The following is a 23,831-nucleotide window of genomic DNA, read 5'->3' as shown; positions in this document are numbered from 1 at the left end:
ACTTGCTTTTCTAGCAGTCTGTGTCTCCTTTGAGGAAGAAATTATCAAACAGCCTGCATAAGAAAATCAGCAAAAATATGCACAAGTTACACCAATTTTCAAAGTGATTTTAATACGTTTGTTTTGAAAATTATCCTACTAAATCTACCTTGCACACATACCTACTTAAATGCACACTGAATTTTTCCTTGAAAATGTATGCACGCTTTTTTAAAATCCAAAATTATGTAGATAAGTCCAAACTCCTCTGCAACCCCTCCCCCACCCCCACAAATGCCTTCCACCAGTCTTGGTAAACTTATGTTGGAACATAACATATAGGGATAGGCTTACCTACAATATCAGGTTTGAAATTTTATAAAAGGCCATTTTTGTTAGGGATGTGTGTTTTGTTTTATTCATTTCTGGTTTTTAATGTGTGCTAACTCTCCCTCCCCAAATATTACATGAAAATGATAAAGCCAATGAAATGAACAGAAAAAAATCCCATAAACGAATACAAAATTTTCAGGCTGCCTACCCCTAATTTCTGTGTGTAAAACTGTTCTAAGTGCAGAAGCCCCTGTGAAAATTCTTTGTAAGATGAGGAAACTGAGTCTTAAAAAATAATAATTGTATTAGGAGTTCGCTATCAAATCTTAGTGCAAAGGATACAATCAATGTTCCGCTAAACACCACTGCTTCCTGTAATCTTTCCAAAAAGGCAGAAACATCTAGACTATCCTTTGTGGCCCCTTCCAATGGATTAGATTGATGCTTCATTAATGAGTAAATTTTAAGAACCTGGTGCGTGTGCAAATACAGGGAGATATGCACGTGGCTGGGCCATGTGCATGTCAAGTGCATTTTGGAAACGGCCCAGCCATGCACGTATCTTCTGGTACACAGGGAAGGGCCAGGCCGTGTGAAAGGGGCAGGGCCAGCCAGGACAGCGGCCATTAGGCCCTGTCCCGGGGAAGTGTGCACTGGCAGCCGGCTGGTGCGCGAAACTTACTTTACCTCGGAAGATGAAGTAAGTTTTGAAACAAAAAATTCTAATAGGGGGGTTAGGGGTCGGGGAGGAAGAGTAGGTAGGGGGATAGGGAAGTTCCCTCCCAGTCCACTCTTTAATTGGAGCAGACTGGGAGGGAACTGGGAATGGGCCGATCGTATCACCATGCATTTTTTTTTAATCACCCACCCCCATCCCCCTTGCATGCGCAAGTTGCGACCCACTCGCACATATGCACACCCAATTTTATTTCGGAGCGCACATGTGCGTGTCTTTAAAAATCTACCCCAAGGGCATATAATAAATCTTGGACAGAGAAAGTGTAGCCGCAAGAGAAATTTTGTAATTGTCAAGGAAACATTTCTTTAACGGATATGCTGAAATTAATTTCACCAATGAAAATAACACCAAAATGCCAAAAGTGTCAATAATTATTCAATTGTGTATATGTATACATAACTATTTATGGACTTGATATCAGCTGTAGGCAGTACTCAAAATATAATCCACAATCTCTCACCTGCAATGGGCCCCAAATTGTGTCCTGTAAAAGAACTAAATTCACGTCATCTGCCAAATCCAACCTACCATCCTGATATAAATTTTATTCATAATTTAAACTGCTGATCGGTTTATAATATTCAATAAAAAAAATTGTTTGAAACTATACTTCCAGAAGAAAAATATTTTTTTAAAAAACATGAAAAAACATTTTCAAAAGAAAATTTTTTTTATTCTTAACTAGCCACCCAACTACAATCTTCACTCAAAAGGCAAATGTGTTGCACTGGAGGTGGACCCTTGGCCTGGCACAGGATTGGTACAGCCCTCTGAGGGATCCCAGAGGGCGCCTGCCGCCAGGAGGCGGAGCACACGAGGAGACAGAGGCTAGCTGGAGCTTCACCAATAACGGTCAGGGGGCTCCGCGGGTGGAGCCTTTGGATTCCAGGACTGCTTGGGCTTAGGTGGGCCTCTGGGGGTCTCCAGGAGAGATGATGGAGAAGTATGCCCACCAAGAGAAGAGGTGCACGGCTCTCGGAGAACAGGCGAGCTAGTCTGGAACGGAGAGTACTGGAGACCACAGGTACAAGGCAGGAATTGAAGGTCCTCCGGGCAGGGTAGGCAGCGCCTCTAGCTTGAGGAAGGCCACAGACAGCGTCAAGGCAGGTGGGCCTGGTGGTCGCAGGAGGAGCAAAGAGAGTGTCCGAATGGAGCGCAAGGGTCAAAGCCAGGGTATCCGTCTGAGGGTGGTCAGCCAAAGCAAGGGTCAATTCCAGGAATCAGTCCAAGCATGGTCAGAGGCAAGCAGAGGTCAGTTCCAGGTATTGGTCCAAGCATGGTCAGAGGCAAGCAGAGGTCAGTTCCAGGTATTGGTCCAAGCGAGGTCAGAGGCAGGACGAGGTCAGTACTGGGTGTCAGTCCGAGGAGGTACTACCTGGGTAGCGGAACGTGGAACAAGACTCAGGAATGAAGGAACTGAGGAACAGACGCTGGAACATGGGAACAGGCACAGGAACAAGGAACGCAGGAACATGCACAGGAACAAGTATGGCAACTAGCTTCACTCGAGGTGACGACCCGTTTGTCAAGGCAAAGAGTGAGCGGCTGAGCCCTGCCTTATATGCAAGGCTCAGGTGACGTCATGGCCGGGCACTGCGGAGCGGTTTCCAGCCACGGCACTTTAAAGATTTGCCTAGTGCACGCACACACACCTAGGGGCGGGGCTGAGGACGCCGAGGCCACAGAGCCCCGACTCGAGCCACGCTGTGAGGCCTGGGAGCTGGAAGGAGCCGGAGATGCTGGCGCCGGACATCTGGGGTGCAGGTGACTCGCCGCAGCAGCCGGTGAGGAGGGACCGGGACCCCCAGAGGGGGAAGAGAGAGGTGAGCAGGCCCGGCAGTGGCCTTAGCACGGCCAGGAAGCGCAACAAAATGTGGTAGAGAGAAATTGCTGATACTTCCTCCAAGAAAGTCCCCAACAGTGGCAATGTTTCACGCTAGAGCACCTTCATCGGGGATCCAAAATTCATGCTGAAACAAAGGCAATAAAAGAAATAATTAGAAAAATGTGAAAATTAAAAATAATAAAACTAACTTAGACCTGGGACACCACATGTACCTAACCATCACTTGCTCTGCTTAGCTATCCTTCAAAAATGGCAATGTGTTGCACAGATGGCCGTGAGCCTCTCAAAATTTAAAGGGCTCATTAACCTACTTAAATGACTAATCAGGGCTTTCTGCCATAAGGTCCACCCTTCAAAACTGTGATGTAGTACATGCTGGTAACCCGAATCAACTAACAGGAACAACCAGGGAATTCCTAATATTAGTGCATCTTGTAAGCAGACCCAGTCATATAAATACCAACCAATCAACTTCCAGAGTCCGTCCAAAAGGCTGCACTATGTGTAACTTAAAAATTTACTTTTGCTCATGTTGTAATAACAGCATGATTACCACCCTGCATACATATCATAGGATGTTCTAATACAGAGCAAACGAGTGTCCCAACAGTCATACAATGATCAACCAACAGAGCATCTAAACACTGATGATTACTTGCACTGTGATGTTCAATTATGTGTACGTGACATTCTCTTCATTTTACCAATATACAGAAGATTACATGGGCACCAAATAGTCTAGATCATGCATGTTGAGGCACATTTATTTATTTAAATGATTTCTATCTCACTTCAAGGTTCAAAATGGGTTACAATAAAAACAATTATAAAAATCAACAAAACAATACAAAAGAGCAAAAATAAAACAAACAATAAAACAAACTACTTAGTGGGATAAATATATACATAAATGCATGATTAGGCTCCCATGTCATTCTTTGTCTCACAATCATGCTGTTCTATAATATTAAAAACTTTCTTAAAGAAAAAGGATTTAAATTGTTTTTGGGTTTTTTTTTTAAACAGCCTTGTCTGTTAAATTTCTGCGGGCAGCAACTTCTATAATATAGGCCCAGCCACAGAAAAAACATGATCGCTCTTCTCAACAAGATGGGCAAGTTTCACCGAAGGAATCTCAAGCAATCCTTTATCAGCAGATGTCAAACTGCCAGATGGCTGGTAAAGGTGCAGAATAGAACTTAACCATAAAGTTTCTGAATTGTATAGGGACATTCCATGTCAAGTGGACCAATTTAAAAAAATCATCCATGCTCAACCTTCAAATTAAAAAAAAAAAAATGTGTGTGGATGTTCGCTAGGGCCTCAAACAAAACTATGCAACATTTTTTTTTGCTGGATCTCTATTGGTTCAATAGCTAGAGGCAGCTGAATGAAGATCATTCTTAGAGTACTGTGCTCCACCCAACACAAAACAGCCATTTTGTCCGGACACTGCGGCCAAACAATCTCTATTAGGGCCCTGAAATTTTGTGGATTATTACAACCTCTGGTACTAAGTTCCTGTGCAAAGTTTGGAACCTAACATGAGCTTGCCTCCCTTTTTATGGGCCAGCAAAGTATGTGAAAAATTATATAAAAGACATGTAAGGCCTACTTTGACTCCTCATTGCTCCTGATGTATATTTCAATTCAAGCCATAACTGGATCAGTAGCCATGGCTCATGATGTACATCTAGGATTTTCACTAGGAAGGTTTACAGCCAAGTGGAAACAAAGATATAGTTACATAAAGACATAATGTCTCCTTTTTATGCAAAATTTTGCCACTTTTGGGGTGCAACTATCTCTATTATGTAGTTTTTCATTTTTTCTTTATAATGTCATTTGAAAGAGCACCTTTGTTTTTGCTACAAGTCACCCTGTTTCTTCTTGGACTCAGCCTTGCTTTGGTCAGAATTACAGTCCTAAAGACAAGCATCCTTTGTATGCGTGAATGTACTATGTTAAAAGAGCCATCTTTGGCACCCAACTGTGAAACATGCAAATGAGTTAGAGATGAAAATTTTACAATGCAGCTCAGTTAACTGTTCTTACCACACTTTTAGCTTTTGACACACGTGTTTAGACATATTTTCATAAATTAGTCATCAAAGTCAGTGCAAAACTTTGTGTGCTGATTAGTTACCTTGCATTGGTCAATGGTGGCTGAGCCATTCAGCAAAATTGACAACTCCATTTCCTAGAGGCCATTCCAGACAGCCAGTCAAGGTACCAGCCACAGGTTTCCAAGCTTTTATTTAAGCATAAAACAAGAAAAAGGCAAGATACTACATATGAGACTTGCTTAAAATGCAGATTTTACAAAAATTCACTTAGTCTTTTTTCCTGCCTTGCACATGTTTTGAGTGTCCCATCAATGTGTGACAAAGTGGCTTGTGAATAAATGTACTGCCTGCCTCATGAAGTTGTTACGGGTGCATCAAGGGTAGCTCAATGTGCTCTTCTGGTATCCAACAAGTGACTCTACAGCATGGCCAATAAAATGAACCAGACCTTGGGGGTGCAAGAAACTGAGCAAGACATCACATTCCTCAATTGAGACTTCGCATATATGGCCAATCCACCAGGAATTAACATAGATGCAAGCTAAATACTGACAAGGTTGGAAGCTGGATCCTTGAAGGGCAGGAAAATATTCATGTTCATGTTCTAGAACATATGCAATGAATGAGGTGACATCATTCAAAATTTTGCTAATGCAAATTTTAGTTGCATCAATGGGCTAGAATTGATGATTTTCCCTTGTGACAGTAACTGTATGACTTTTGCTAAACCTCTCATCCTGAACAGGTCTGATTGCTTCAACGTCTTCCTTTGGGACAAAGAAAAATTTGATACCTGGCACACTTTCATCACAAAAGTCAAATAGATCTTTTGGTGTCAAAATTTGGTTATTGAGGGGGTGTTGTAGACTAGCATGGGCAGCTAAACGTTTTGTGGTTCCTCCAAGCCCATCACAGGGTGATTTTCCATGGCTAGTGCCAAAAAAGCTCCATTCAACTGTAACATGAAAGTTGTTACTACGATTGCAAAGATAAATGAAACTTTTAAAGTTTTTGTATTGAGTAGCAGAGCCATCGCAAAAGGAGTGAATATGCTTCAAAACAGGTAAAATGCCCTTCAAATGCTCAATGAGTGTTCTCAAAAACTTGTGCACAGCTATTGTAGCATGGCACAAGCAGTCACTGATCATGCATATACAGAGACATTGGACATCAGGCTTGCAATAGTAAACAAAAGGGTGGAGTGTTACCTGACTATTTTCCCAATGATATCCTTGCACTGCATTCTGAACAATAAAAGAATAATTTTCGATTGTTTCATCAAGATACATAAACATCAGGATGGGCCAGGACTTGTCTGCAAAGGCAGTCATTATACTACAAAGAGCATAATGGTGTCACAGGCTAGGGCAGGTTCCCAAAATCTCTGCCACAATACACTGCTAACATGACATTACCATAATCCCTTGTGAAGGTGATACTTTTGCATGTTCAGGCTTTTTTACAAAAAAGAGCACAGCACAATAAAATGTCCATTTTGAGGGGGTCATTTATAAAAGTACTAGCCATTAAGCCCGTTAAAACGGGCGAGATTCCATTGGTCAGACCGGCACGGTTAGAGCCGCTCTGTTCTCCACAACTTCCCTTTTCCTTCCATCCCCTCTCATCTTTCCTTTCCTTCCCCTTTCACATCATCTACAACCCCTTCCCTCTCCCAGCCCTCCTCCACTCTTTTTTCTCTTCTCCAGAACTTCTTACCCTTCCCACTTGTTCAGTCATATCCTCTTCCCTTCCTCTCTCACCTTCCCTTTCCTTCCCCTTCTCCCCTCTCCCTCAGCCTTCCTCCACTCCCTCTTTTTCTCTACTCCACTTTACCCTTCCCATGTACTCATATCCTCTTCCTTCCATCCCCTCTCATCTTCCCTTTCCTTCCCCTCCCACCTCCTCCACAACCCCATCCCTCTCCCTCAGCCCTCCTCCATTCCCTCTTCTTCTCTTATCCAGAACACGCGTCTCACCACAGGGTTCATTGCTGGCCCGCCCGACGCTTAGATACCACTGCCGCTGCTCCATGGGAGGTCTCCAGGAGTCTCTCACACGCGCCTCTCCCCTGGGCTCGTTGCTGGCCCGCCTGATGCTCGGTGATGAGGCACGCGCAAAAGAGACTCCCGGAGACCTCCCATTTCTGTGTCTGTGCCACCGCTGCTTCTCCCCGCATGAGAGACCCCCGGAGATCTTCTGTGCTGCCGCCGTCGCCGCTGCTCCTCCCCGCCGCTTCCAAGCAGCCCTCCACTGCTCCATTTCTTCCCAGCACCATGTTGCTGCCCTCTGACTGACGTGCTCTTGCGCAATAGAGCTGCTCTCTACTGCGCATTTGCGGCACGTCGGTCCAAGCCCATTTATATGGTAGATGTTGAAGCAAGATGTGTCATAAGCTACAAGCATGGTAAGCAGAACAAGCTTTGCTGCACTGTAAAATTTCACATCTCTAGCTCATTTACGTGTTACACAGCATGGCGCCAACAATGCCTTTTTTTTAACATACCATGCCCACGCATGCAAATGATGCATATTGTTGGGGGCCTTAATTCTGACAAAAACAAGATCGAGTCCAAAATGAAACAGGGCAACTTTTGTAGAAAAGAAAAGATTTAAAAACTACACAGTAGAGATATTTGCACCTGAACATTGGCAAACATTTTCATAAAATAGTGACATTGTGTCTTTATGTAATTATATCTTTGCTTTCAGTTGCCTGTAAAACCTCTTAGTGGAAATCTTATATCTATCTGCCATGGGCCATGACCACTGGTCCAGTCAAGGCCTGAATCAAAGTATGGGTCAGGAGCAATGAGTCAAAGTAGGCCTTATATTTCTTTTGTAAAATGTTTCACATACTTTGCTGGCCCATAATAAGGGAGGCAAGCTCACATTATGTTCCAAACTTTGCACTGGGAGTTGGCACTAGGGGTTGTACTAATCCACAAAATTTCAGGCCCCTGAGAGGTGTTGTCAGGCTGCAGCACCTGGACAAAATGGCCATTTTAGGTTGCGTGGAGCATGGTACTCAGAGGTAATCTCCATTTAACTGCCTCTAGTTCGCCAACCAATGGAGATTCAGGTGAAAATTTTAGTACGGTTTTGTTTCAGAACATCCGTGTAAACTTTTGTTTGATTTGAAAGAAGTTGAACATGGGCCCCTGTTCCACTTGAAATGGAATGTCCCTATAGTAATGTGTGTATGATGCAAGCAGTCTTATATTTGACTTGCCAGAAGAGGAGGAGGCAATGAAGGCATTGCAGAATGCATGTGAATTGTGTATAAAGTCACCTGTTGTATGGACTTGAGGTTTAAAGGTCCAAAATTTAATAAGAACAAAGTTTTGATTAGAATGAGACTGTGGGCAAGCAAAATCTCCCAATTCAAGTGCATGAGTGTTGAAACACTGAATGGACAACGTGGTCTCTAAATTATGTCTTCTTTTAAATGCAAACAGTGGTTTTTAATGCTATTTTGAACTTGATAAAGCAAAGGTCAAAAAGGTAAAACACATGTAATGTGAGATACACAAGGCCAGCACACAGAGTGCAACAGGCGATCTCTGTTGTTCCAATGGGCCCGTTTCACAGCCTTATTGATCAAGGGTACTGGATAATGTCTATCAAGAAACCGCTATCGCATTTCAGATGCCCTCAATTTAAACTTAGCAGTAGAACAAAGGTGACATAAATACAAAAACTGGCCAAGAGGGATACTACTATGAAGCGACTGAGAATGACAGCTATTATATCACAGCAAAGTATTTCTATCCATTGGCTTCTGAAATATGGAAAAAGAAAAAGCGCCATCCACTACTGAAATTGTAATGTCCAAAAAAGATACAACAGTAGAGCTAATAGTTAAAGTAAATTGTAAATTAATGGTGCAAGTATTCAGCCAATGCATGAAATCCTGAAAAAGAATACTGCTGCCAGTCCACAAAATAAGAATATCGTGTATACTCTTTCAGGCTTAAAGTGCGTCCAGGCTAGTGTGCCATTTTATGCTGTTTGGATGCACGTTTTAGATGTGCTAGCCGGACGTTCTATACAGTAAGAAAAATGATCAGAACAATGGAGCAGTGCATATGGACAGCATGAACATAAGAGAAAAAGTGAAATTAATGAAAGGAGAATAATACTGGCCATGTGGCTAGTAGTAACAGTCACTGGTACATGCAAGTAAATGGTCAGAACAAAGAAGCAGGCCTCATGGACAGCATGAATATATGAGAAAAAATGCAGTTAATTAAAGGAGCAGGACTTGCCAACCAACTAGAGGCTTGTAATGGGCGACCACGCGGGACCACAGAGTATACATGGAAGTTCACGCTTCTTTCCTGGATATCCATGACTCTGAGCATCTGTTACAGGCCTGTGCCAGACCATCTGAGCCATGAGCACCAGGGAAAGGAGCAGGGCTACCGAGCATGGAGGTTCCCGCTTCTTTCCTGGACATCCATGTCTCTGAGCGTCTGTTACGGGCCTGTCCTGGACCGCCCGAGCCATAAGCACCAGGGAAAGGAGCGTGGCCACCGAGCAGGGAGGTTCCCACTTCTTTCCTGGATGTCCATGACTCTGAGTACCTGTTCCGGGCCTGTGCCAAACCGCTTGAGCAGTATGACTGCCCAGAAAAAGGAACATCCCTGATTTTGTCTCTTATCTGTTGAAATTTAAGGGATGCCAATATTGATCTTCTATTGCTGTTCACACCAGTCTGTATATAATACAGACCCAATTTGAACTGAATAGAAAAGGACAGTCTTACTCCGAACTGCGATTTATATACCTCCCAGGCAGGATTATGACGCGCAGCATGTCGCCACATTGGGGGAGCCATGAGAGATAAGGCTTGAGGGTTACCTGCACAGAGCAACAGTTACTACCCTTAATAGAAATATGTGGGTATACTATTGGAGTGGCAGTTACTACCATAAGAAACTTGCTGGTCAGATTGGTTGGACCATTTGGTCTTTTTTTGCCGTCATTACTATGTTACTATGAGTGATAACCTTTTTGGTGACAAGGTCAGGGAGACTTTTCCATAGATCAAAGAGCAGCATGTGGTTCTTTAGTCTGTCTTCTTCCGCTGATCAGCATTCAGCACAGACACACCAATATTTCACAAATAAACGCACTACTTTTAGTATCATCCCTTTCATTATCAAATCACCCTGGTTCAACCACAACAGCTCCCACCTAGAAGATGGCCATGGGAACGTCAGTAACCAAAATTGTCCCAGCAGCCTCTGGAAGAAGCAGGCCCCAGTTTTTGACAAGATTGAGACCCCACTCCCCTTCTCCCATCTATTTGTTTAGGATTGGAAAATGATCACCAAGGACCATTGGGTCATCAGGATTGTGGATTCTGTGTACTGCTTGTTTTTATCCCACCTACCGATCTACACCTGTTTAGTGTCAATCTGGAACCATCTCACTCATCCCAGCTACACTCTGGGGTAGCCAAGTTGCTTATTCAATGGGCAATTGTAGTGGTTCCTCCATTGGAACAGGACAAAGGATTTTACTCTCAATACTTCTTTATCCCCAAGAACTCAGGGGGAATAAGACCCATCCTCAATTTGTAAGATGTTGAGCACATGAAGAAAGAGAAGTTCAAGATGAATTCTCTCCACACTATCCTTCCCTTCATCCAGATACAGACCTGGATGTGCACTCTGAACCTGAAGGAAGTTTATGCTCATATACAGATTCTTCTTGCTGTCTATGGAGAACTCTGTTTACAATAAGCAAACTATTTCCTTTCAATTATAAAATGCTTGCTTTTTTGAGCATTTATACCTTTGAGGTATTTGAGTGTCTGAATCATATCCCCCCATCTCTCCTCTACGGTATACATATTTAGGACTACAAGTCTCATTTCATAGGATTTTTGGTACATATTCTGAACCATTCTGGTAGCCTCTATCTGGACGGTCTTTACACGTCTCTTTTTTGATTTACAGCCTCCCAGAACTGGACATATTACTCCATATGAGATATCACTAATGCTCTATAGAAAGGCCTTAATTCTTCTCTTTTTTTTCCCTAATGGTTATATGCAGCCTAGTATCACTCTGATTCTGGCCATTGCCTTATCACACTGTTTTGCAACTTTGTGATCCTCAGATATGATCACCCCATAATCCCTCTGACTGGTTCTCCCTCCCTACCCCATTGTGCACTGCTTTCTTAAATTTTTGTATCCCAAATGCATAATTCTTTATTCCCACAGGATCTTAGTTGACAAACATTTCCCTCAAGCTTAGACTGTTCCTCATTATGACAATTTTATCAGGAGTGTCCATTCTGTTGCAGATCTTAGTATCATCTGCAAAGACAGACTGTACCCTTCTGCAATTATGAAAATATTGGTCAGAGCCAGCTCCAGAACTGATTCCTGAGACACTCCACTAATAACCACTCTCTGCTTGGCATGGACTCCATCAGTTTCTAACCATCTTGGGGCCCATCCAAGTTGCTCATTTTATGCCTTTTATGCTTGACCATGTCAAAAATTTTAATGCTCTGAAATAAAAGTCAACAACAACAAAGTCCAGTGGACTAACAAGGCAATTACTTTATCCAAAAGCTTTACTAAAACTCAAATAAACCATCTCCATATCCAAAGATATTTGGACAGTACTCCAGTCCCTCTTATTCTCCAAGCTGGACTACTGTAACTCCCTCCTCCTCCCTCAAACCCCTTCAACTACTGCAAAATGCAGCAGCCAGAGCTCTTGCAAACAGCGGTCGATCTTCTCATATCACACCCATTCTTAAAGACCTCCATTGGCTCCCCGTAACCCACAGAATACAATACAAAACCCTAACACCTTTGCACAAGACCATCAACAATGAAAAGATCGAATGGCTAAAGGACATCCTCCACCATCATGACTCTCAAAGAAATCTTCGGTCCAAGAATACCAGCCTGCTAACTATCCCCTCCACAAAACTAGCCCACCTCACCACAACCAGAGATTGCGCCATCTCAATAGCAGGCCCCTCACTATGGAACAAACTTCCCACACAACTCAGACTGGAACCCTCAACCCAGTCATTCAGAAAGACCTTGAAAACTTGATTATTCCAAAAAGCCTACCAACCTATATGTTAAATCACCACATGCTAAGCTCCAGTCAGTTCCGCCCCCCTCCCCCCCCTTCATACCTCCTTTTACCGAGTCCATTTTCAAACTCTTCATCCTCCTCATACCTCCTTTCAATCTCTTCTTCCCCCGGGCCCCTCCTACACCCACCCAACTAGGTCAAGTCACTCAAACCTCTCCTTCCAACGCTCCTTGCATCTCAACCGAAAACTCCATCTCATAAATTAACTTCCACTGTCTCAATGCAGATCTACAAGACCTAATCACCTCATCCCATCGACCTAAGCTTCTCAACAAAAGCTCCACCGTCACCCTGTAGATCTTTAACTAAGTTACTATGCTACAATGTATGTTCCTTTCTCAGACTTAAGTTCCAAACTGTTCCCTAAGTTTCCCAGTTACAATGTAATAATAATAAGACATCTTAGTCATATTATTCCACGAGTTATAATGTAAACCGATGTGATATACCCCAATGAATGTCAATATATAAAAACAAACAAACAATCTCCCTCTAAATAAAACATGTTTTCTTGCATCTTATAAAATGCCATATTTAAGATATTCCATTATTTTTTACTTTAGTAGTGTGTCTATTCATTTTCCCAACACAGTTCTTCCTTTTTTCCATTTTTGTGAAAAAGGACCACATTTGTCCTCTAGTCTTCTAGAACCATTGCTACCTTCAGAGAGTGAGTGAACATAACTGACAGTGGAGCTGCCAGAATCTCTGAGATCCTTTAATAGTTTAGGATGTATCTCATCTGGTCCCAATGCCTTGTGCATGTTCAGTTTTTTAGTTTATAAGAACATAAGAATTTGACATACTGGGTCAGAATGAGGGTCCGTCAAACCCAGCATCCTGTTTCCAACAGAAGCCAATCCAGGTTACAAGTACCCAGACAAATACTGTACAGCCAGTAATAGCAGTGGCTATTCCCTAAGTCAGCTTGAATAACAGCAGTTTATGAACTTCTCCTCCAGGAACGTATCCAAATCTTTTTTAAAACCAACTATACTAACTGCCCTAACCACATCCTCTAGCAACAAATTCCAGAGCTTAATTGTGCATTGAGTGAAAAATAATTTTCTCCAATTTGTTTTAAATGCGCTACTTGCTGACTTAATGGAAATGCCCCCTAGTCCCTCTATTATCTGAAAGAGTAAATAACTAATTTACATTTATCCATTCTGGTCCTCTCATGATTTTATAGACCTCTATCATATCCCCCCTCAGCCATCTCTTCTCCAAGATGAACAGCCGTAACCTCTTTAGCCTTTCATTATAGGGGAGCTGGTTCCATGCCCTTTATCAGTTTGGTCACCTTTTTTTGTACCTTCTCCAGTGCAACTATCTCTCTTTTGAGATGCAGTCAGTTCTATGCTATGGTGTGGAGTGGGAGGCCGATTCTCTCTGGCAGTTTGATTTGGTTCCCCCCTCGTCAAGCGGCACTGCATTGCAGGTAGAGAGAACATAAGAAAACAGGAGGGAATACAGGAGAATGCATGCCAAAGAGAGAAGCTGGGAAAAAGATGAGTACAGATAAGCCAAAGTGCTGAAGAGAGAAAAATAACTAAAGCATTATTGAAAGACAAATAAAAATGAATGAACTGAAATAGAAAAGAAAAGTGAAATTTCAGGAACTGTTATGAAGAAATCAACCTTTTTACAAGAAAGCAGGTGGTTGAGGAATGTAGGTTGAAGGGATTAAGCGGCAAGAGGAGTGGGGGGGGGGGGAAACACATTTATACACACCACCTTCAAATAATGACAAATACTAAAATGTTATTGCCAAGTCATTATTTGTACTGGGCACTTTTCAAATACTTAGCTCTGAACTGAGGTGGAGTTTTTCTCTCTCAGCCCTGTACAATCCCTCCTCCAGAGATGGTATGCCTTGGTGGCTGAAGGGACTCTCTTATGCCCATCTTCAGCACCACTCTCTAGCCAGCAGGAGCCGCCAGAGTAGCCCTTGCAGTCATCCCTCGCTCCCTGGGATCAAGTGCATTACCTCCATGGTACGCCCAGGCCTGAATTACCCTCAACTGAGGGATCTGAACTCAAGATCTCTGCCTGTACCCACCCCCTTGCTACAGCACTGCAGCTTCAACCCTACAGCTGGCTTAGTTATGGCTTTCTTTGGAATGGGGTAGAGAAGGTAGAACAGGACATTTTAGTTCTAGTCATGGAAGACTATCTTGTGTGAATGGTCAGAATTTAAAAAATATGTTCTGCTCACATTCAACTTGTTTCATATCAAATGGCTTCCTAAATGTACAAATGATATGTACCACAAACTCTAAGCTAATAAGTACAGGTCAGCCACAGACATGTGGAAAAGGAATCAGTTGATATAACGTCTGACCAGAATATGCTTTTTGTGTTTAAAACATCCATAGCATCCTTCAAAGACAACACGCTCTTTAATCAGAAAAAACTTTCCTTTGAAATACTATTTTAGAAACTGCCAACTTTATACTACACACTTCATGTGACAACATTCTCCAATATTAGTTTCCTTGTCAAGATCTCCTTTAATCCCACTGTGCATCTTTCACTTTAAGATTGGTGGGTCTCAATCTAGCCCCAAGGACCTACCCAGTCTGGTTTGCAGGATATCCAAATAAATTTGCATGAGATATCTGCATGCACTAGAGGAAGTGAAAACATTATCTCATGCACATTCGTACTGTATGTGCCTCATAGTGCTCAACAGTGGGAAGTGCCCCCCTTGTTTCACCAAGTGGATGACAACAAAAATTCTGTCACCATGTACCATCCCTGAGAGTCTACACTCCTTTTCCACCCCCTCCCAAATTAAAGATCCACCCAGGGCAATGGCACCATCTGTACCCCTTTCTAGCTATGGCCCACAATATAGTAAGATATGCAGCTAAAACACTCTCAAGCCATCCTTGCAACCCCTGCAGGTTTCACTGCTTTGTAGGTCAAAGAAGCAGGAACTGGAAGAGGATAAAACCACAAATATTTCCTGCTTTTCTGAAAAGCAGTGTTAACTTTTCTGTTTGTTTTTTTTTGTAAATGAAGTGATCCCAACTATTAGCGCACCCCTTTTGCTCCAACACTACCTCTCTACCAGATGCACCTTACCACCTCAGTGGCTCTTCTCTAGTCTCTTCTTTGGTAATCTACTTTGTATTTCTTGCTCTCCACCCATTCCACCTTTGCACATCTCAGAAATACAGATCTCTCTTTGCTCTTCTTCTTTACATTAACATGATTAACCTCAAAAAGGGATTAAATTAGCACGAATCTGAAGCTTATGAGCAGTAGTGCCTACGGCCAAGTTTTCAATAAAGCGTTGCTGGAGTATTATTTTCTAAATTGATTCCTGAGCAACACTTCATGAACAGCAACTGTTTTCTCTTGCTCTGAGTTTGATACAACATGATCCCTAGGCCACTACAATTCTCAAGAATAGATCACAGTTAACTTTTAAGAGTTCAGAGTTTTAGCAGTTACATTTAAAACAGGCTTATTCAGTGCTCCGTGGTACAGCAAACGTAAGTTTGAGTTTCTACATGGACACCAAAGTCATACCTAAAATCCAAAGAAATACTAGGCTAAAGCTGCAAAGTGAACCAGTTTCTGGAGATAAAGTTTTGACCTGACAATCTTAAAAGTGTATTTTGATAAACAACTAAAAAAAATCATCATACAGTGGCCTATAGGCCATATTTACTAAGCTGTGTTAATGTGCTTGTAAACACTTTACTGTGTGCAACGCAGAAAAATGTGTTAATGCAACAAAAATGGAAATAATGTGTATAACCTGCAAGTTTCATGCATTATTTTCTGGCCCTCAAACTCAGTGCAATGCAGGTATGCAAATCAATACAAAGCAGCTTGTCATGCAAATGAGTAGTACAGCAAGTAAAAAATCTTTGCATGCTATGGTACTCCTCTTAAGGTGCAGGTGACTTTACCCAAGAGCATCGGCAAGCTAATGTGCCCAGAGCTGGATTTAGGCCTAGGCAACATAGGCATTTGCCTAGGGTGTGAAATTCTGAAGGTGCCCCAAAACTGTGCCAGTTTCTGCTGCTCTCTGATTCTGGGGGAAAAACCTCCCACCCTCAGTCCTCTACCTATAGAAGCCATAATTTCAATCCAGCCTTCAATGTGCTTACTGAGGCTGTCTAAACCGCTCCCCCCCAACATCCCTGGGGATCTAGTGTCCTCTCCACCCAGGCTCTTCATTTAGTGAAAAGCTGATTAAGCCCCTTCCGAAAAGTTCCACCCTGCTGCCTGCCAAGCAATCCACCCAACCGTTTTCTTCTACTGTCATCTTTAAAAATGGCAATTTATTTATTTTATTTACAGTTATTTATATACTATCCTTCCAGACAAGGTCAGGGTGGTTTACAGGTTAAAAACATTGTTATTTATATACAGAAAACACTAAACAATAACACACTCATCTGAGTATATGCACAATTATTTAACTTCAAACGATGTTTTAAAGAGCCAGGTCTTTAAGGCTCTGATATCAATTAACGTTCTTAATGCGATTGTATTTCAAAGCCTCGGACCCGCTCAAGAAAACGCCCTTTGATATCATCCGATGTACCAAGCTGAAGTCCATGTAATCAGGGCAAAATAATGCTTGGGGTGGAAGGGTCAACATGTGCCATTTCGGAAATCAGTTTTCCCTCTGCTAAAAATACAGCACTTTAGTAAACAAGTCTCTCTAAATGAAAAAGAAAATGCACAATATAGGCTACAGTGGAGATATTTCGGCCAGATTTCCAACCTGCAACCTTCTGTTGCCAATTTAGAACATAAAAGAAGGAAACCTACACTGGCTCCAACCTTTTTTTTTTTTTTTTTTTTTTAGAAAATTATTACTGATGTGACGAGCCCTACATTTTCCTGCAAAAGCTAGCACATTCGGCAGGAAAAAAAATAGAGCAGCTGTCGGACCTCATTAAAAGAAAACACACCTTGTAGTTGCGCAATCGCCCACGCAGCTGGGCTCTGCCGCGCAGGTTTCCGCATGCGCATTTCCACCATAATCCGGCTTGACGGGAGGGGCAAGATGTTGAGGCAGCTGCACGTGACATGGATGCCGCACGTGATCAAGTGACGTGTTTTCCGCTCTGCGGCCGGTGGTGCAAGGGGGGTGGGGAGGGGGTTCTAACATGGCGTCAATGCAGGTGAGTGGTGATGGTTGTGGTTTCCTTTGCCCTTCCGTGGTAGGCAGAGGACAAGGAGGAGCGCAACGGGGAATTATAGTGTGTCAGAGCCGGGCATGGAGTTATTAATGGCGGTTCTTTATTGTATGTGGTGGTAGAGGAGGGGGCGAGTAACCTTGCCCGCGGCCTGTGCTGTTTCCGTGGCGACGGGTGGCGGACGCTCTGTGACGCCGGTGAGGCCCGAGGACTCCGGTGTTCCCGGGTGGCAGCCAGGGGCGGCTTCGCGTGCGAGACACTCACCTGCCCGGGCAGCGAATCACCTACAGACGCCATGGGATTCTTCCTTCTCCTCATTTCTTCTTCTTCCCACGAGATGGGAAAGTAGTACACACCACAGACCTCACAATGACTCCCGGCACTCCTTCCCCTGCTGATACCTACAAAGAAACATTTCTTTTCTTTCAACCATATGGATGAGTTTAAACAAAAAAAAAAAGGGGGGGGGGGACCACACTTTCCCTATTAACCCCACGAGCGATGCCTTCTCTTGTCGTTCACGTTGGTGGGGGGGATACTCATACTCCTTGCAGACCACTTTAGCACACTCGCTGTTCGCTTCACAGATCCTCATAGAACGCATTCACTCTAATGCTTGAATTGTAAGAGCACCTGACATCCTGTAAACAGAGCTTCAGTCCCTAGAGATGTTTGTTATATTTTAGCTTTTGAGAATTAGTTCAATTTTTATGAAACCGGAGGTCAAGGTACGTTACAGTTCATGTTCAGTAGGTATGACTCCGTCCCAGAGAGGGTTTATAATCTAAAGGGCCTGTTTACTAAAGGTTTTCATCTATTTTGTGTCAACGGGAAACATGCTTAGTAAATAGGGCCTGAAGGTTTTTCCTGAGGCAATGGAGGGTAAAGTGACTTAAAGTCATAAGGAGAATTAGTGGGATTTGAACCTTGGCTTCCCTGGTTCCCAGTCCACTACTCTAACCACTAGGTCATTCTCCCAAATGAAGAAATAGATAAAAAGACAGCGTTAATTTCTAAAGGTAGGTCAAGTATTGCTGTTTGCCTTTATTGGAAGATTTTTAAATATATTGTATGTTTTGGAAGAAAGATGCTTCTAAATAAAGTTAATGGAAGCCTTGCTAATCCTTGAGTTATTTACTTAAATAATCCTTAATGGGATTTTTCTTTTTGCCTGTTAGCTGCCTCATTTAGGCTTCCACCTCACTCGGAACTGTTCCCTAGGCTATTACCATGAACCTTTCTATTCAGCTACCTGTGGTTTTTACTCTCTTGCCTTGCTGAAAGGCATGGCCCATAGTTTCTTCTGCAGCATGGATGCACTCTTAGCCAGCCAGGCAGTGTTGCTTGCTAAAAGGCTGGGATTCCATGTCTCCCTTCCCCCCAATTATTTTTCTCGTTTGAGAAGTAGAAACTAGGTTTAGGAACTACATTTGGGCTCTCTACCTACAGCACAAAGCCATGCCACATCAGAACAGCCCCAGTGTCTTGCAACATTTTTTTGTAATCTCATAGCTGGTCAAATCCAGAGATTAGTGTCAGAAGTTATAGGAAGCTTTGCAGGAGAGAAGTAGTGATGTAGGTTTTACATTGACATACATATAACCTGTTTAAAGCAATCTGCCTGTTTTTGGGTGATTTTTATTTGCCTTCTGAATTGTCTATTTCAAGTCTTTCTGGATGCAACAACTTACATTTTTTATATAGAGGAATTTTCCTGGGCTGAAAGAATGAAAGTACTGATGGAAAGGCTGTGATTACAAATAAGAAAGTTATTTTGTGAATGCCTTATACACAGTTGTGAATGTCACTGTGTGATTTCTGGTAACTATGGTGATAGAAAGTTTACTATAGTGCGGAATTGTTTAGTTTCTAATATTAAGAGAATCCATTAAATTCATGGTAAATCCCTTGGATGTCTCAGGATACTTTATTGCTCCTAAGAGTTAAAGAACAAAATGACTGATGAAGCAATGTTTTTGTTCCCATGAAGTTAACTAGTGTGCCTTTTCATTAGCCGTCACCTTTTTAAAGCTGACAGATCGAAGTATCTGTATTTTTAGATGCCATCCTGTTCATTTTTAAGGCAAAGCCTTGCTTCTGGTCTTAAAATTTGTAAAACCAGTTTTCTGTGCGTGTTGCTATTATTCTGTGTATCCATCTTCTCAAATATTGGTGTCTCAGGTGGTGGTACTTGGGAATTGTGTATGGTATTGGTTACTTTGAACAGTGTGTTGACTTGGACCCTCTGTTTATAGAAACATAGAAGATATTAGCAGAAAAAAACAAACCACTTGGTTCACCTGATCTACCCATTTGTACCTGCTCTCACAGGTTTTACTTGATCTGTGTTTAGTTTTTTTTGTTTTGTGTTTTTTTTTTCCTCTCCTCTCGCCCTCTGCTAAGGACCTTGAAACAAACTCATATGATTTAAATGTGGACTAGCCCCAGCAGCTGCGGTGTTCGGAACAATAGATCCATCAATAAGATTGAATAATATGGGGTGAGAGCAAAACTGGGGGAAAGGGGAGGAAAGAGAGCTTGAAAACCATTAAAGTAGATGAGTAGAGAGAATACCTCTTTAATGCTACCAGATGTTTAATGGTGCTAATTTTCAGGGTTACTGTGGTATGTCCTTCAGTGTCTGATAATTGCCATACATGCCAAGTAGATAAACTGCACAGAAGAAAAAGGAAAATAAGAATTCTTTTTCTCTTGTAGGGAGTTTCATTACAGTAATTACACAATTGTAGGGAGGGCCCCCAGTTTCCTATAATGCTGCAGAAGCTGGGCCTTACAGTAAAATTGTAGGAAATGTGTACTACTGTCTCAGCAAGGCCACTGACTTTAATAGTTTGTATGAAGGCTTCTCTTTGGATGGCCTGTGAGTTGCCATTTCCTTTAGCTGACATGGGGGCTACACTTCATGTGGTGGCTCTAGAGGGCTGCTGTTGCCATTCATTAGTTCCCTTCTGTTGTGTTGGAAGGATCTTCTGGCAGACTGCTCACACAGCTCAGCAGTTGCTAACATGCAGTGGGGAGGATGGAGGGAAGAGTACCTAAGAAGGAGGATAAGCAGCGTGGAGAGTGTAGGGGAGAGAAGAAAATAGGCATAAGAGAGGAGGTTGAGGAAAAGGAATGGAAATAGCCTCTTCTATCCATCCCACAAAGAATTGAAGTAGAGAAAGGAAAGTAATTTTGAAATAATGGAAGAAATTAACCAAACATAGATAAAATCAGAAAGTTTTATTTTTTAAAATGTTTAATGTAAACATTTCTAATAAATTGACTTTTAGGTATATGTAAATGTGGCACAGTTGCTGCAGAATTTGTTAATCCTTTCCAAAGGAGACTGGGTGCTTTGATATGAAGCTAATTTTCCTCACCTAGTGGCATTTTACAAACCTGCTAGACTTTGAGAAGTATAAGACCCATCTGCTTTGTAAACAATGGTATTCATTTTTCATATGACTCGTGTTAAAAATAGTTTGTTGTACTGTGAGCAAGCTTTGTAAATTTCCCTTGTAAACAATAAAAGTGAAGTTATATTTAGTATTTCAAGGTTATGACAATATAAGGACGGAAAGGTTAAAGAGAATACTTTTGCTGTTCTATTTGTCATTGGTAGTAAATTGTACATATATAATGAAACAGTTTGACAATGCTTTTAAAAGCACCTATATCCATAGACTGAACTCCTTGCTGAAAGTGTTTTAACAGTTCATCGAATTTAAACAATAGTTAGCACTAGGGATGTGCAAGGCAAACATTTTCATTTTCCCTTTTTTCGTTTAATTTTGTCAATTTCCTTTCAGTATCTGCTATTTTGAAATAGTGTGTGCTGAAATGAAACAAAACTGAGCCATAATAGTTATATAATTAGTAATGAGAACTTGCACAGTGATTAATAACATTTACTTTTTCAGTGGTTCTAATGCAGTTTCCCGACCTTTTCAAGCTCAAGGCACACCCGCATTAATAAAAATGTTGTGTGGCACACCAACATCTGTGCTCCAGGCAGTGCAGACATAGTGTAAAATTATATAGCCAAAGAAGAGCTAGGGAAGCATTCAAAGCTCCAACATCAAGAGGATGGGGCAGTGTTCCAGTAGCTTTTGAAATTAATTGATGCACCTGCATCAGGATATGATATGCTCATAGCTCCCCCACACTACTAGCTTTGAGCGATGTATCCATCCAGGACATTCAAGGGGCCAGCAAAGTGGGAGTCGTCTTGGAGTGTCAGTGAACCATGCTGCTGGGATGGAAGTGAACTCCTATGCTACTGTTCTCAGGCAAGGTCATATCTGGAAGAAGACTCCCAGTGGAGGCTGCACACATCATTGGAGAGGGAATCTTCAGCTGGTTGGCTGAGACTCCCTCCCATCCCCCAACCTAATTGCTCAGGGCACATTTTAGTCCACTGATAGTCATATATATGTATAAGTACTTAAAGACAGAGATGCATACACCCATGCAGAAGAGATTTTCCCCTCAAAGCCCCCTAAAGTCATAACATACCACCCAACCACCCGGGTAGTTAGTCCCACTTCTGGGGAATCCCCCCACCGCCAAAGATTAACCACGCTCCCTCCCTCCCCCCCCTCATAACACACAAACCCTATTAGACGGTAATGTTCGAGCAAACTATTATAACTTGGATAACGCCAGCTCATTTTTAAACTAGTCCTTGTTAAATCCACCTACACTTCAAAGGACCATTCTGGTCAAGGGCCTACTCCGCCATGTATATATAGTCAATAAATTGCTTTCTGTATAAGTTCGTAGGTGCTCAGCCTTGATCAGACAATGCATCTCTGGAGTTTTCAGAATGCCTGCAGAGGTGGCTCCCTCCTTTGCCAACTCTGTGCCATCTCAGTGATCGTCAATCTTCTGGACTTTTGGTGCCATCTTTGCAGTGGGGATGTTAGGATGCAAGCCTTCCTTTTTCAAGAGCTGTTACTGCTTCTGTTGGTGTCTTGATGCGATGAGATGTTCCGTTTGCCATAAATTGTAATCTGAATGGGAAAGTCCAGCGATATCTAATGTGCTGTGACCTCCCGTAGCTCATGCCTTTTCCGTAGAGTAGATGGAGCGAGATCTTGGTATATATTTATTGGTTGCCCCTCCCACATCCAATTATTGCTTTTCCTGGCAGAGTCCATAATTTGAGATTTTTGTGTAAAACTGTGCATACAAATGATATCTCTCGGCTGTGATGCCATTCTGGGGCTCAACGCTCTGTGGGCCCGCTCTATTTTTATATTCTCTGGAGTAATCTCTGTTGTGGGGTCGGCTGTTTGTTTTTCTTCTTGTAAAATGAATGCACAGATTTTTGCAGCTATTGCAGCAGCATCATTATTCTCTAGTGCCTGTGACTCCCCTGATTCAGATATTGCACCGCCTTGTTCTATTTTCTAAGTCCTCAATCTTATCCTGTAATGAGGAGAGTTCTGTTCCCCTGGACTGAGTTTGTTCTGCCATCTTATTTAATGCTGCCCCATGCTGGTCAGTAATCGTTTCAATTTCATCTACTCTGTGCCCCAGGGTTGCCAGATCATCTCTTAAGTCTGCTATAGAGATTAACAGCTCCTGTTTATGTGTTTTTAAGTTGGCCCTTATTTACATGAACCACTCTCTGATTTCACTCCAAAACTGTGCCGGCATTTCGATTATCTCCGTGTTCCCTAGAGGTGACTCGCCGGTGTCATTTTGATTCCCCTGCTTGTTGCCGTGCTCTGCGGCCTGCTCTGGCCCCGCCGTGCCGTCAGTTGCGATTTCTGGCTGCTTTTTTCTTGGTTGTCATCGCCACGCTTGTCCGGGAGCTGGCGCAATACGGTGTGCCGAGTTTGGAAGCCGGGTCTATGTGCCTTGGGGGGAGGGGCTCCTTTAGTGTGCAGCCATCTTTCCTGTGGTGGAAGAGGCCCCCCCCCCCCTCTTTTGAGCTTTTTAACATGCTTTTGACTTTCTTCAGATTGATTTTTGGCTTGGCTAAGGTCCCTTCCTTGGACTGCAATACTGTTTAGAATGTGCAACCAAAGACTTAACTATAACAGCAAGACTACTTGCTAACTACCTCATTGTCGCACCAGCGAATTCTTGATGTACTTTTTAAAAGATTATTTAGCTTGGATGTCATTTAAACAACTCCTCTAAGGGGCAACACCGAGTGTGAAAACAAATGTCATAGTAGAAGTGATACTGATTGTTCAGTAAATCTTCTCAGAACGTTGCATGATGCAGAGCTTTTACACATGTACCAACGCGTTGTACAGTAACTACTATTTGTAAGATACGATAATGGACCCAAGGAAGATTTTTATTTCATTGTCTACTTGTGTATTATGAGGTTGCTTACTAGGCATGTGTTGTAATTACTAAGTGCAGGAAAATGATACACTTACTATAGAAAGTTAGCTATGTTATGGATATTTACATCTTAATTGCATATTAAAGGAAAAATACCCCTTTTCTAGGTGAAAATATGTATGTACTCATACAATCATCAGCCAAAAGGGAAGGGTTATCCCCATCATGTAAATGAAGCTGCGTTAAAGTGGGGAGCATGATGCT

The 23,831-nt window shown here is 42.3% G+C and overlaps 1 protein-coding gene and 1 long non-coding RNA gene across 2 annotated transcripts in view; one reads left to right on the top strand and one right to left on the bottom strand.

Moving 5' to 3' along the window:
- Window positions 1–1,413: 1,413 nt before the first annotated feature.
- LOC115085444 lies at window positions 1,414–17,162 on the bottom strand. The gene is made up of 2 exons (XR_003854842.1): window positions 17,034–17,162; window positions 1,414–3,021 (listed from the first exon to the last, which is right to left on the bottom strand). It is a non-coding gene; the product is annotated as an uncharacterized LOC115085444 (long non-coding RNA).
- Window positions 17,052–23,831, top strand: part of UBE2W (ubiquitin conjugating enzyme E2 W) — an 86,429-nt gene continuing 79,649 nt past the window's right edge. Inside the window, exon 1 of the mRNA XM_029591489.1 lies at window positions 17,052–17,246. Coding sequence (XP_029447349.1) covers window positions 17,232–17,246 — 15 coding nt within the window. The 5' untranslated portion in view covers window positions 17,052–17,231. The remainder of the gene's footprint in view (window positions 17,247–23,831) is intronic.

Source organism: Rhinatrema bivittatum, chromosome 2 (assembly GCF_901001135.1).
Source record: "Rhinatrema bivittatum chromosome 2, aRhiBiv1.1, whole genome shotgun sequence".
NCBI classification, from domain to species: Eukaryota; Metazoa; Chordata; class Amphibia; order Gymnophiona; family Rhinatrematidae; genus Rhinatrema; species Rhinatrema bivittatum.
Note: the sequence above shows the minus strand (reverse complement) of the source record. Positions and strands in the feature narration are given on the sequence as shown.